We start from the raw sequence: 15834 nt of genomic DNA on the forward strand, positions 1-15834 counted from the left end.
AAAGTAAAACATCCCCCTCTCTGAAATCTTGTAAATTAAAAGTATAACGTTATATAACAACATTATGTAGAAATTGGCATTTTGTGCGACTTGGCGTCCCCCATACTTATAAATACAAAACCCAGGTTTGTAACAATTTGCCAGATGTAACATTTGATCACAACACCGGCTTGCTTTAAGTAACATGCATCATTCTGTTAGCATTTAGACAGAACTCTCACTGAGAGAGAGAGAGTTCATTAATGAAGACTGTGGTGTAGTCGCAGGAACAGGAGGAAGCTCAGACGTGGATCATGAGTCAAGATGATTTCGTCAGCAACATCCTCCATGTGTGTTTTGATCCAGTGGTGCTGTGAAGAAGCTCCCTGATGAAAACCCAACACAAACATACAAACACAACAGCTGATTGTCACATCTTATGCTCAATGACTGGGTGAGCGTCTGTCATGCGGAGAAGCAACAGAATAACGGTCTGAGACATCGTGCCCTCCTCTCTTGCGTGTCCCAGATTGTCACTACAGTGTTTGTCTACCTCAGCTCCAGAAGCCCGTAGCCTGAAGTGTGACAGCGTTTATTCTACGTCAAGGTTCAGCGCTGTTTCGCCTGCTTGAGGGAGCTGTTTGCCAGGTAACCACAGTTCAGCCCTGCACCATTTGCACTGCCTGAAACATCCTGAATTCTTTGAAACGATGCCATCATGACAGGGTCGACTAGATCACAGCAGACTGTAATGCTTTAGTACATCTGCAGCTTGACTGCTTCACATTTTTGAGGAAATAGAGAATAAATGAGGGATGCTATGTGCCAAACTGGAGCTGAAGGAAGAGTCTGTTGTGCAATGAGTAAAATTAAAGTTCGCATCCTGGCGGTCGATCATATTAAACCAGCTGCACGGTTGATCAAGCGTAGGCAGATTCTTCAAAGTCAGTATGCATGACAGCAAGTTTTTCCCAGAAGCCATTAAATAGCCAAAGTAAAACCGCTCTCCGCGTCCCTGGCAGTAATAACACAACCTGCTCACTTAAAGCAGCAGTTGAAACACGTCAATAGCAAACAGGAGTGGCACAAGAGTGGAATTCAAGAAAAGTAGCCTAGTGTGCAGAGCAGCTACTGTGTGAGTACATAACAATGCTGCTACTATTGATAGTTTGTGAGGGGGCAAGCAGCAAGCTATAAAGCAGAAACTGGATAAAGCTCCTTTGTATATGCTTATGTGGCCCTCCCTGCTGCAACTTTCTGCTTTACAACCACATTAAACTTTAAAAAAGCATAACATTTTTATACCATGCGCCTGCTGTCATGACTAATTTCCTTGTTTAGCAAGATAACATCAGCAGGTTAACAGAATGACAACTAATAAAGAGACAAATTCAGTAAATAAATAGAAGTGACTCACACACAATCTAAGGACACTAGAAAGGTAAGTATAGTAGGAACATATGAAAGAATAAATTAACACACCCTTTTCCAACAGTAGAAAAAAAAGCACAGGTGTTTCTGATAACATTAGTAATGGTTTCCTCTCAAGTGTCCCATGAAAGTAAGCCAGTGTGCACAATGCCAGGAAACCCTGGAACTGAGGCGGCTCAAAGAAATTCAGCCATCATTTTTTCCTCATGTCGTGTCAAAATGTCCTCTGTCAGAGCGACCTATTTAAATGATGTTCGAATCCAGGTTATGACAGTTTCAGTACATAGAGAAGACGAGTGGCTGATGGGGAAGTGACTCATGTTCTCCTTCTTTCTACTGTACACATTGGCAGTCAGCAGCATGCTGGTTAGTCAGTTTCCTGGATGGATCTGCTATTATCATATTGAATTAATGACTCTTTTTTTACTGATTCCCTGTTCCATAATAGCTGCGCAGCCGTCAGCAGACAGGCAGGACACCTGCGACAGGTAGCCTAACAGGTTTACGGGCAGGTAAAGGAGCAGGAACAAGGGAACACTGCTGCTTTTGCATACAGAAGAGCTGGTTTGCTAATGAGAAGCAGCTGTACAGGACAGTGTCAGGTCACACAGGCCGCCGTCACAGTGACAGCTTGTGACTTGTAACTTCCAATTGAACTATGCTGTACATTAACACAAAATACCTAATTATGAACAAATAAATACAGCAAATCTCTGTCATGGGTCTTTGTATGTAATACCTCGTAGTCCTTTTAGTTTATGGTGCTTGTATTTAACTTTAAGCTTGTCAGTGATCATACTAACCGGCCTATTATTGATCATTACAGGCATAAAAGTAGTTCATAAGGCATGTGGTAACTTTCTGAAGACGGGCTTTATTATATTTGACCTCTTTGGTTGAGGTTGACCTTGCTGCGCCAGCCCGACGGACACGCCCCCTCCAGCCTCGCCTTCCCAGAAGGCCATTCGGCATACGTCACAGTGTTGTTGCGGAAGTGCCGGGAAACGCTGTGTGTGTGATTTTTGACAGCTTGCATTCATCCTCCGGAGCAGATATCCAGCAACGGTTAAGTGGTTGTTGCGCCGTCGTTTACGTGATTAAAAACTGAGTTATGGCGGCTCTGAAATACGCAGGTATGGACGACACAGACAGCGAGGACGAGTTACCTCCCGGGTGGGAAGAGAGATCCACGAAAGATGGTTGGGTCTACTATGCAAAGTAAGTGGGACAGATGTAGTAACGCTAACTGTCAGCATTCAGGAGTTTAGCCGAACCCTCCACTCACAACCAACGGATAATATCGGCTAACACGGCTTGCTAGCTGCACCGGTTTATTTAAGCTAGCGTGAGTTAGAAGATGCACAGAGCTCACGTCAAGGTTGGTTTTGGTGCTAAACAAAAAAATATGGACTGTTTAATGTGAAACGTTTTGTTATGACTGGCAGCGAGACTCCTGTTGAAGTAATAGTTGTTATCAGTACTGCAGCTCAGAGGAGGTTGTGGTGATGGGACAGTGCAGTAGGTGGCTTGTGTGTGTGGGGGCCACAGGAAGAAGACACAACAGTGCCAAGATATCTGATCAACATTTCATTTCATTCTGCACGTCAGTGTCTGTCATTTATATGATGGAGCCTAGTGTGTAGAGTAGCTGCACTGAGTAAATAACACTACTGCCATGACTGATAGTTTGTGAGGGGGTCTGTGTCTGTGAAGCTAGTTTGCATGTGATGTCAACAGTGCTATATTGTGATTTATTTCTTGTGATAGATACTACCTAATAGAAATAATACATTTTATTTATAAGCGCCTTTCAGGTCACCCAAGGACACTTTATAGAAATAGAAAACAGCAGTCAAACAACAACATGAAGCATACAAATAAAGTATACATAACACAAATAATAAAGCATTACAAAACATCAAGGGGGACTTTAAGACATGCAGAACAACCACAGAGCCACTACTACACTAATTATTGAAAGAATATAGTCATATTTTATATCAAATTAAACAGCAGAAGTTGGGCTACAACATGTAAAAACATGTTCTAATTTTGTTCTACTGTACTTGATCAAAATCAACCTTTGCAGAGACAATGTTCACATATTGTACTATGATTTGAAAGAGGTGTAGAGCGTTGGCAGCAATATTTCTAAGGGATACACACCCTGAAAGTGCTTTCTTTTAGGCGAGACTAAAAATTATTGAGTTTTTGCTGTGTGCCATCTTCATTTACTATTCACCAGTAACACATATACTGATTACACATCTCAACAAATCCTCAAAGTGTTCCCTTTCCCATGACACCAAAAGTCTTCAAATAAACCTTGTGGTTGCTGAGATATACTCATTTTATTATGGATATGTATTTTTCGAGCAGAGGCCTAGAAAATTGGCTTGGGGCTTAAAGGGTTAATTCCTTTAAGGAGTGTCATGTCTCCTTTTATTTCTCTCACCAGCTGTGGTTATGATTGTGTGTGCCTTTTCTGTGGCACCATTCATGGGATTGCCTTTCATTAATGCTATACATTCTGTCGTTGTGTCTTTTCATGTGCAACATCATGGCGGACATCAAATCTACTCTGATCAATATGCGCTGTTCTCAGTATGGCGTATATATACGTAGATGAATGAATGAATAAATGAATGAATGAGGTAAAGTAAGGAACAAAGCCAGGGTCATTTTTTCAATCCTCTTTTGTCTCTGTGCACCAACAGCCATGATGAGATGAAAACACAGTGGGAACATCCCAAGACAGGAAAGAAGAAACGTTGTGCTGGAGGTTTGCTATATTCAAGTGTTTTTTCCAGTGTCTTATGTGTATTTCTATGTGCGTGAGTCCCACTCAAAGTGGTTTCCTGCAGTCTCTAATGCTGTTTTAACCTTAGCTGTGCAATAATTCAGTTTGACATTTCCCTTGTTGAATGCCTTGCTTCTTGTTTTACTTTGTTTGTAAAAGTACTGAATAAGTGTTGTTCTAGCTCACAGCTTAGCTATTCATTTTGTCCCTTTGCATTCAGGCTGCTGAAGAAAAATTGTGTCTGTTTTTTACCACAGATTTACCGTATGGTTGGGAACAAGAAACTGATGAGAAAGGGCAGATCGTTTATGTTGAGTAAGTAGATCGATGATTGAACCAGATGAAACAAATGAGCCTCTACTTAGCCTCAGAGGCAAAGCTAGACGATACATATTTGGGATATGATATTGTCTATAACATCCTATTTTCCTCTGTCACTTTCAGCCACATTAACAAGCGGACCACATACTTTGACCCGCGACAGGCATTTACAGTTGAGGATGTGATCATCAAGCCAAAACGTTACGACGGAAACACTTCTGCTCTGGAGATCCTGCAGGGTCGTGACTTCTCTGACAAGGTTATCGTCATAACTGGAGGCAACTCTGGCATTGGTGAGTTTCATAAAATCCTAAACTGTTCTACCAATTTAATAATATTTTAGAAATCATCAATATGCGGTTTAGTGTGTTTCCATGATGGTGCCACTAGATGGTGTTGTGGTATCACGCTGTAGTAGAAGGGTGACAAGAATGTCTCTCCATCTCTCCACAGCCGAGCATTCATCAACATTAGCCTCCAAAATGATACACTTAGACTCAACAAATCACTCCTTAATACCGAACATGATTGTATTGAAGTTCATTAGCTGGGCTGAATTGGATGTCATTGTTAACTGTAATGAATGGTGTCCATTTGTAGCCAGCAAATGCATGGCTCACTATATAATGGTCTGGAAACAAATGTATTTCCTCTTTCTTTTAGTTTAAATTAGCACAAGTAGTGGCCATTTGTTCAGACTTGCTGCTTTGTTCGGGATAGATAATGACAGGGAGGGAAATCAAATAAACATAAAATCTTTAATTGTCTTTATATTCAAATCTTTTGTCCCAAGGAAAGTCACAGCAGCGTAATTGCTGTGTGTGTATTATGAGATGCTGCACAGCAGAACTGTAGTACATAGATTTACAGCAGCCTGGGGACCATCGCTGAACAAAGATGCTTGTGAACTTAAATGCCTTCCTGACCTTGATGTTCTTCCATCTATCTGTCTCTTTAAAATCATATTCATAGATGCATCATGCCGAATTTATACAAATATTTTGTATGATTTCAAATTGTGGCACCATAAACAGTAAAATGATATTAACACACAGTTCACAAACACATATATACAGTACATTCCTTGTTTCTGGAAAACTTCTCATCTGAACTGAACTTTGACGTTTTTGTCTGTTTCTTTTACAGTGTAGAAATTACACGGCTAATTCACAATCACAGCACAATCTTGTAACGTGAAGGAAGATGAACGTTCAGACCCAGGATACATAAAAAGCAATTTAAAAAAAAGCCAATGCATAAAACAGATGCATTGAACACACTTTGATTGCATTGAACAGATGTATTGGACAATTTAACATTGTCCAAGAACAAAAATCACATTGCTTAATATTGGAAGAACGTTGTGGTTGCATACGGAGCACTTGTGTAGAGATGGCTGCTCAAATAAGAAGTTGAATTTAAACTTGAAATAATTCCGTTGTGGAATAACTACAGGCTTTCCTTCTCAAGTGTATCTCTCAAGTTGTATAGAGGAGAATTTTATAATTTTTCATCAGAAAAATTACCTAAACATGCATCAAATCTAAATGAGGCATTTTTAATTAGGGGTTATTATTATTATTATTATTATTTTTATTTTATAGATAAAGAGTTTTATCAAGTAGTGTTGACTGAAACGGCTTCTCTGCCAGTCTCTGAGCTCCATCATTATCTTTGAGAACTTTTGAGAAGAAATAAGGTGAAAGCCAACTGTCAACATCACGACACTCACAGAAAAAAACTGAAAATAAAATCAAAAATATTCTTCTTTAGAGCAGAATTGGTAAGCAATACATGGGAAAGCGAGAAATAGCTTTCCCCACTAGAGGGCACAGGAGGTCCACAATGTTGTTGGTGTTGAGGTTTAAAACATTGTCATATTAACTGCCTCACATGTGCCTGTTTTCCTTAGTTAAAAAAAACTATATAATGAAAAAGCTAATCCATATTTAAAATTTGCTGCGATGTATTCAGAAAATGAAAATTTGTTCATCCAAAAAAAAAAAGCAGCTTTTCTCAAAAGAATGCATCAAAAAGCTCCAATGCACAAACATTTTTATAGCGCGTGGACGCTTAATAAACTCATATTAACATAACCTTTGTTTTGCTTTACCACATATTAAATATGCAGCAGCCATAATTGACTATATTCTAATAGTAATTGCTACTACTCGTGTGCTCCTTTGACATTCCACTAGTGAAATGTGGTTATGCCAATTGGTTGGACCCACTTAGCATTTTAATGGCATCAATAGTGTTTTAATCCAAGTGTCAAGGCTGTTTCCATTTTCTTCAGCGCTTACTTCCTCCACAGGAGTTGTGACATTTTTATTAGCAATGGTGGGATATTATTTAATTAGCGCATTTACATTTCAGCTCTTTGATTTAGTTTTAAATGCACACGAACATGAGAAGCACCTATATGGGTTTATTTATGCGTGAAATGTCATAGCGTCTGCCTGTGTGGCCATGCAGACTGGAAGCTCCAGTGCAATAATGCTGGAAGGCGAGACAGTAATGTGGTCTGTCTTGCCGATGTGATCGCTGCGCTCGGTTCACATTAGTCTTCCTCTCGCTGCTTTCTTTTTGTAAATTAAAAACCAGTACCGACCTGAGTGGTGTTTTTAATTGTGATAATGGAAATGAATGATCGCAGTTTGTTTTCCCTCTATTTCTACTTCTCTCCTTCCCTCTCTCCTCCTCTCTCCCTTTAAAGGTTTTCTTACTCTTATAGACCTGTGGTTGTACACCTGTACCTCTGCATTGATTCCTAAGCGGCTTTGACCCGGGCCTGAGCCTCCTATCCATCCCCATTACATACTCCTGCTCTGGCTCTAATTCCCCTCCTATCAACTAACTCTCAGGTTATTTACTGGCCAGGGGTCCATGGACCAGTTGTCCTTAAAGGGCCATTGTTGTGGTATGTCTGGCACCCACTGGGTTCAGAGAAAAATACTTTATTTCTTCATATAAAATGAGCTTATGACCTATGTTTTTAAAAATAACCAATTTTTAAAGTCTAAGCACTTTCCTAAAATACTTTTTTCTCTGCAAGACTATTTTTATATCGTGCTCTCGTAGCAGTCATCTTTGCCCTGCGACATCTCCTTCGGGACCGATGTGTAACGACATACATGTGTCCCCCTACCAGGGGAGCAGCGTCAGTCTCCCTTATAGCAGGTGCCATGCTGTCAGCAGAATGTATGTTGAGTAGCGGTCAGAAATAACAGATTGACCCTCTGACTCACTCAAATAAAGGCAGGCAGGCAGGCTCAGCTATCAGATAGGCTCAGCTATCTTTCCTGTGCTATTTTAATCCCAGAACTCTTGCAAACCCGTGTTTAGGGGAGATTTCTATTTTAACGATAGCTGTTTTTTCTATTTCTGAGATCCAGAAATATTGACAGTAACAACTGAATTGCCAACTTCTTAAAATGTGTGTCTTCACACAACTTCCTGTTACTTATAACATTATTCTACATGTTTTTTTTAAATTATTTTATTCAAACCTTTCTGGCCACTCTGCACTGTCTTGTTGTAGAGCAGAACTCCCAGTTACAAAGCTCTGTTCAGTCTTAATGCATCATGCTCTAAATTCCACATGGTATTCTTGTTTAGGTGCAGGGTCAATGCTGGAATAAGAAGCAGTGAAAGACCCAGGTAGCCCAGACGGGGAATAGCTAGGATTTGGAAAAGGAGCGCTTCATAATGTCTCGGTATCTGTATGCATCGTCTCTGCAGTGTTTTAGGACTTTGAATGTTATTCTTATTCATGAAAGACTAACATTGTTCTGTGTTTGTGTTGATCCCGGTGTTGTGTTGGGAGGATTAAGTGTCAGGCCGGTGCTCTCCTCTCTCTGGATGGAGAGATCCCTAAGCATATTCAGTGAGTCGCAGAGCTGGGGGAGCCTCTGTGTGCAGATTAAACCCATAGCCTAGCTTTGTGGCTGATCATTAGATTGAGGCAGATTTGTTAAGCATAACTGCCATTAAATTGGCTGCAAAGCTCTGGTATTTACTGCACTGCTGTTTATGAATAAGGACCCCCTTAAAGACCCGCGCAGCGATGCGTTAAACCCGAGCCTCGGTAAGGAGGGAAATGCATTATTCATAGTGGGAGGAATTAGATGGATAAAAAGATGTTCCTGGTGAGGGTGGCATGCGGTGCCTGTGTCTCAGTGTGTGTGTGTGTGTCTCTGAGCATCTCTGAGTGTCTCTGTGTGGTTTAGATGACATCCAGAGTGCATCTGTGTTTAATATGCCGGAGTCTGATAGTATTTTGTGTGTGTGTGTGTGTGTGTGTGTGTGTGTGTGTGTGTCCGCTGGGGGGGCGGTCGGCCTGCGTCCTGCTCCGTCTCCTCCTCCGTGTCAGCTCGTGAACCGAGCCGCCGAGGAAATCGAAGGAGAGCTTTATTTTCTTTCAACGGGCATTTCATGTCCTCTCTGATGAATGTGTTTATTGGCTACGTAATGAGAACCAGTTATGGTTGGTTAGTCAAATTATTTAACTTTATTAACCTTGGATGAAATTTGCTATGCAGACTCAAAGTGGTGTAACATGCAAAGAGTATTATGCTGGAGGCCAGAAGGGTTCAATAATGATTACAGCTCTAATATAATAGAAGTGAAGTGGTTAGAGAAAGAGGATGGAATACATATATGTGCTTAAAGGCTGTAGGTAAAATAAAATGAAAGGGTACTGGGTTATTGTGTGTAGTCAAGTAGTTTATAGACCTATCGAGTTTACAGTCTGCACATGATGAGGGGATGAAAGTTACACGATGGGGGAGATTTTGATGACAGTGATGAAAATAGCCCCAATGCTCAGGAGATATGTGTGTCCGGGGTCTGTGTTTATCCTGGTGCATGTGTGTGTTTATCAAATTTCCTGGCCACTGCGTGTGTGTGAGGTGGTCAGGTGAGGCCGGCTGCAGGAGGAGCAGGGGTGACCAGTGCGACGTGAGGCCATGATGAGAGATTGTGTAGGGAGCTGGAGGTTGACACAGAGGGTCAGAGGAAGAGAAGGGGGGGTTGGGGCGAGGGGGTACTAGATAGGGCTGCATGGATGGTGAGACAGCAGTGGGGGTGTTGGAAGGAGGCAGAAGGGGACAGGGAGGGGTAATAGAACCACTCCAGTGCTCTCGCCTGGAACAGCTCAACCTTGGGCTGTAATTACTAACCATACATCCCACTTTTGGGGTGACATCTCCCTCCTCTTGGACTAATGGAGGGGAATTAGAGGGGATCTTAAAAGTCAGAAAGAGAAGGGGGGGTTGTGTTGTTTTCTACTTCTTGGGACAAGAAATGTGCAGCAGCAGCAGCGGGAACAGGTGCACCCATCACCGAGACAGGCAGGAGTCAGGCCTTGTCACTCGGGTGTGAAGTTGGCTGAGGTATCTTGCATCTATAAAATGTAGGGCTGCAATTAATGATTATTTTCATTATCAATTACTCTCTGGATTACTTTCACGGTTAATCGTTTAATCTGTAGAATTTCAAACCACTTTGAAAACTGCTCGTCCAAAATGATGCCTTCTTCTGCTGCTTCTTTTGTCCAAGAAACAGTCTGAAACCCTTTATTTACTATCATGCATGAGATGGAAAAGAAGGAAAAAGAAGCCGCGAGCAGCAAGTGTTGAAAAATGGCTTAAAGATTAATTGTCACCCAAAGAGTTTAGTGGGCCCAAATGCAAGATATGATAGTCAATGAAGACTGAACTGATGACACGACCTCAATACAAACTAAACTGAGGAAGGGATGACGTGCAGGTGGAGAAACACAGGTGAGGGGAGTGATGTAATCAGGGCAGGGCTGGCGAAGCTGATGGAGGGCAGGTGTGGAAGGAGAAGCAGGCTGGGAAAGAACACAGGAACACAAGAGGGGAACAAAAAGACACCACATATCACATAAAACACAAATAAAAGGAGAATAATATGACAGGAGCAGGACAACATGAAAAAGTCTACGTATCACATGCAGATTTTTTTTTAATCTATAGTGTAACATCCTGTTATTGTTTTGTATTTCCGATTTAAAGCTATGACAAATGAATCACATCACTTCCTGCTGTTTATTTATATTTTTAGAGACACGTCAGCATTGACTGTTTGATGCATGAGAGTGCCGAACTCTGAAATGTGTTGCACTGCAGAGTATAGCTGCCTGTCCACGCATTTATTGTGCACATAGTGATCGTAAATCCTTACCTGCATGTGACAGCTCCACTCCTTTTCCTTGTAATGTCAGTTTACATGCCATAGCCACTACATTTTCTCTTCTGTTGTGGGAATGTTAGAGAGGGCTGTGTAACTCATACACTTCACAGTTAAGATTACAGTTAATATGGTAGTAGAGTAGTGTGGGACTTCAGACACGGCCTTAGAGTTGGAATGGGATGAGATATAATTTTGGGTTAAAAGTGTGTGATTTAGAGAGACACTGCATCATTGGACCAGATTGAAGGGTGACTACAGCTTGCTCACGATCCGCATCACCTTCAATAAATCTACAAATTTATAAACGCCAAAATATCAAGTCTTGATGCATAAATCAGGTAAACTAGACAAATTAAACTTGTCAGATACACACAGACATAAACAGTGTAATTAAAAGTCCCATATTTATCATATTTATTCATTGCTACAGAAATATAACACACAACATATTTTTATGTTATTCGCTACCATTAAAAACGGCATATAATTCACTGGGGCGGGCTGATGGGGAGTCTGTCCATGATCTGTGTTGCTCTCGTGTTCTTTCGAGCACAAAACTCGGCTCTGTTGGGGGGGGGGGGGATTGTGGGAACTCGACATGTTTACCCACAGGTCTTGTAATGATCTGAATTGACTTCTGTTTGCCCAATTGTACTGCGGAGCTTATTTTAGTTAAATGCCTCTTTGGATGCAGATCAAGAGAAGGAGCAGGCAGCTCCGTTTGCCAAATAAACACGTTTACTGACGAGGCTGGTAATGATCTCATTACATTGAGCCAATACACCTGTGTACGAGGGGGATCCAGAGAGGGGCGGCGGGCCAGGGAGGACAAACAAAGCGTGAAATCACTAAATCACACTCATTATTGGGGGATATCAGGAGGGCCGGGATCCTAATGTACCATGAAGAGCATTCACTGCTTAATGGACATTTTGCACAATTTTTTATGCATTTTATACATTACAGTAAAACAAATTCTCAACAATAGCAGAGCCATGTACTGTATTTTCTCTGTGTTGTAAATCTTTAGATTGAACAAGCACACAATCTGCTTTAACCAGGCTGAACTGTGTCGTCTTCATCTCCCAGCTTTTTAAAAAATGCTCTGATCACGCACAGACTCATTTGTCTGTTTTCACGATTAGTCAAAAGATCGTTACATCCCGGCGTAATCGCCGCGCCTTGTGTGTGTTGTAAAACAGCTTATGGCGTCTGTCGATCCACCAGAGCAAAAAAAAAAAAAAAACCCCTCTCTGACCTCTTGTCATGTTCCACCATCAGCGTACACCGTCGAAACAGGCTCTCTTTGTTGTACACCTGACCAGGAACTCATTTCAGTGCGGCCCTCTCTACCGGCAACATGGGTGAGAGGGCGGGAAGTCTCTGTTACAGCAACGCCACTCTCGTTATTTCACAATTAATGTCAAGCCCTTGTTATTTGTCATTGGAAATACATGGCTCGGGTGCCGCTGCTGTTGTCGCTGCCATATTCTAATTTGTTCTCCATTATGGAAAACATTGGCGTCGATTAATTTCACTTTCATGGTTTGTACACACAACAAGTGAGTGTGAGGTGTTGTTGTTTACCAGCAGCCAGTACTCTTGTCCAATTTATAAAGGCTCGGAAAAAAAGCCTTTGAAAAGTGGCATGTTTGGAAACCTTTTTTTTTTTTTTTTAAATGTGCAAATTTGGGTTGATCTGTTTCTGTGCATGGATTATTTGTGATATTAATTTTGAATAACTGTAGTACAAGGCACATGCTGTACAACATTTAGAAGCAGCTTTTATGACATGTGTTTCCTGAAGCCTGCTGATCCACCTGTGAATTCAAAACGCACATTTACTCCAGGAGTCACACTGCTCCCTTTTTGTCCTTTGTGTCAAATTGTTTTTATTTTCATTTCCATTTCCTGTGTGCGAAAAATGATCTCCGCTCACGGCGCCACAGTCCCCTCCATTACACCTAATAAGGTGTCATATAATTTAATTCCATGCTTCACTTGTCAGAGAGGGCTTTCCAATCCGACTCCAATTTTGAGTTTTAATAGATATTAGTCCTGAACACTCTCCTCACAATTAGGCCTCCCAGTTTTGCTCTTAATGAAAATCAGATTAAGACATATAATCTAATTACAGTTCATATTAATCCACCCTCTGATACACTCTGCCTCTCAGACCCTCTTTGCCTCAATCAGTTATTGAGCCCGTCAGTTTGTCAATCAGGACACTCACACTGTGGGTGAAAAAAGGTTTGTGTCTGCCTGTGGTTTGTATTTATTGCAGAACTGGGACTGAAAGATGTGACGCCGCTGTGTGCTGTTGAACTTTTCCCTGACACTTTGAAGGCTAGTAAATGTCAAAGGAAATAAAAATACGGTGAAGAGAAAAAAAAGTGAATCTCATAAATTAATTCAACCTATGGGTTGAAATGACCCATTTAGACTTGTAATTTAGAAATGAACTTCTCTCCCTTCTATCTTCGCTTTTTGTCAGTTTTATCGTGACTACATGATTTGGATGGAGCCATGAAGTAGTCTCACACTGATAAATTCTGCGTGTATCTGCGGACCCTCGTTTCATGGGAGGAATGTCCTTATCAGAGGCCGTTTGATGTGCTGAATATCACACCGAGGTTTGAATGTCATGTCGGCCCGATTGTTCATTCGAGTCCTTTCATTATGAGAGATGTTGTCATGATTACTGCCGTCACCGTGTAATTACCAACATAATTAACACTCAGCCTCCCTCCCTCTGACCCAGTATGAGCGGGGACACCTTCTCGAGAGCCGGCGGTCAGATCCAAAACTTTATCTAAGACGAGAGGCAGAAGTCTTGAACCACAATAATTCAATCAGTTTCATCACTTCAGAGAGAAATGATTAACTTCCTCTACTAGACCACTGGGTTACTCAATGGAAGAAATTATATGGAAAATTGATAGGGATTTTAACTTGCACCCCCACCAACCCCAACCCCCACCGCTCCATTAGATTCAACCCCTGAGAATCAAAGTTATCTTCAGAATAAAACTAATCTTTGAAGCATTGCTCGCTCTCACTCTTTTTTTTTTTTTTCTCTTCGTGTCTTTGTCTGTCTGTCTGCCTGGCTGCCTGTCTGTCTGTCTGTCTGTCCCTCCGATCATGTCTCAGGCTTCGAGACAGCCAGGTCTTTCGCTCTGCACGGTGCCCACGTGATCCTGGCGTGTCGAAATCTGTCCCGGGCCGGCAAGGCCGTCATCTCCATACAGGAGGAGTGGGTAAGTAGAGGTCGAACCTTTTAAGCATCCATAAAAGTTCACTTGAAATTTAGGGATTACAAGCCTGGTAATGTCAGCAATTTCCTTGAAGTGATGTTTCTACAGTACCAGAATTGTAAACTTTGATACAATACTAATATTAAAGGAGACCTATTATGCTTTTTCTTTTTTTTCCTTTCCCTCAGTGTGATATATGTGTTCTGTGCATGTAAAAGATCTTGAAAGTTAAAAAAGCCCAACATCCACATCAAGAGATGGTCCTGTCTTCCACAGAACAAAAACTCTGTGACTCCCAGTCGTGAAACATCTCGTCAATAGTCCCGCCTGTCCTGTAGTCCTGTAGTTGCGCGACTTTATGACATTACAACACCTCACCATGCTACACATTTGCATAATTTATGCCTATATTCACAGTAGAAGTGAAGCTAAACTGGAAACTTACATCAGCATGATGTATGTCGGCCTGATACGGGGAATTTATGTAATTGTTTTTTTTCATCTGCCATGATGAAATTATAGAGTGGAGGAGGGGAAAAGTCTGAGTTTTAACACAACAAATCTTATCAGATATGAAATATTTAATTATCCATGTTTGCTCAAAACATATTTCTTTCACACCCTCGGGTGCACCATTAACTACTTTTTTTAAGATACAAAGACGATCTGTCATGAGAAGCAGGTTATTATCATTTATGGGTATTGGCTGAAAAAAATCCTATACTTAAAAAAAGTTTAAGTATTGATGTTTAGGTTCTGAGAAACTGCCTGCATGCTTCCCAGGAAACGTAAAGAAACTTCTGTATTAGTGTGAGAGAGAGAGAGAGAGAGAGAGAGAGAGAGAGAGAGAGAGAGAGAGAGAGAGAGAGAGAGAGAGAGAGAGCGAGGGAGTTAAAGGAAGGAAGGAGAGAGAGAAAAGTGAGAGAGGGCATCTGATAATTACCTGAGATTATTGCTCTAATATCGCAGCGCTTGTGACGCGTCCCCAGATTTACGAGTGTGGGAAAATAAACAAGTGAAATGTGGGTGCTGGAGCAGAAAGAATAAGCCATTAGCACTGGGTTGATTACAGAGAGCAGGACTTGAAGAAGAAGGAGAGCGAGTGCTCGGTGCAGATATGGAGGGAGAGGGAGGAAAAGAGGGGGAGCGAGCGAGAGAGAGAGAGGGGGGGGAGACAAACGCCTTTGAGCGAGAGTAGATCTGCAGTGTTTAAACTCACCCTCAGTCTCTAATTGAAGTATGCCCCTGGGGCTGTCAGTGCTGCTCCACGGTGTGAAATCCAGTGTACAGATCTATTAATGCAGCTGCTTTGTCTAAATGAGTGAGGAAAAGCTCTGATCCAAGCAGCAGATTTCGCAGTTGCGATTGATTTTCAAACTTCACACCTGCCACGATGTTGTTTAAGGCACACTATGCAGGATTTTAAAAATATTTTTTATTTTAAACACGCCAACTGAAGTTTATTTTTAAGTCTCATTCTCAGGTCAAATAAAAACGTTGTTATTTGACGACCTGTGAATGAGACTGAACAATCAGCTACCTTTCTCCAGCATCGGTGACGTCCAGAGTACAGAGTCTGTGCAGAAACAGACACCGCCACACAGTTCTAGTCAATCATAGGCGATGATTGTGATGATGGATTATACATAGATTTTTAGGAAAATCCTGCAAAGTATACCTTTTGAATGTTTGTGAATAAACAAGATTATACAGATTGCGGACCTCTGCTGTGTAAATGATAATCTTCCTTGTTTGTGGCATGTGGCATGTGCAGATTGTCAGCAAATTAAATGATAGTGTCCGGTACAGTTCAGGCGACACACAAAATAGTGA

General features: G+C 41.4%; 1 protein-coding gene across 4 annotated transcripts in view; it reads left to right on the top strand.

The window, feature by feature from the left end:
• Window positions 1-2374: 2374 nt before the first annotated feature.
• wwox (WW domain containing oxidoreductase) overlaps window positions 2375-15834 on the top strand; it is a 137376-nt gene continuing 123916 nt past the window's right edge. For 3 of the 4 annotated variants that reach the window (XM_037105782.1, XM_037105785.1, XM_037105784.1), the window contains exons 1-5: window positions 2376-2628; window positions 4128-4192; window positions 4468-4525; window positions 4655-4824; window positions 13898-14004. In XM_037105782.1, the coding sequence (XP_036961677.1) occupies window positions 2522-2628; window positions 4128-4192; window positions 4468-4525; window positions 4655-4824; window positions 13898-14004 (507 nt within the window). In that variant the 5' untranslated portion in view covers window positions 2376-2521. Of the gene's footprint in view, window positions 2629-4127; window positions 4193-4467; window positions 4526-4654; window positions 4825-13897; window positions 14005-15834 lie in introns of all 4 variants that reach the window. The other variant, XM_037105783.1, reaches the window with a different exon arrangement.

Source organism: Acanthopagrus latus, chromosome 8 (genome assembly GCF_904848185.1).
Source record: "Acanthopagrus latus isolate v.2019 chromosome 8, fAcaLat1.1, whole genome shotgun sequence".
NCBI classification, from domain to species: domain Eukaryota; kingdom Metazoa; phylum Chordata; class Actinopteri; order Spariformes; family Sparidae; genus Acanthopagrus; species Acanthopagrus latus.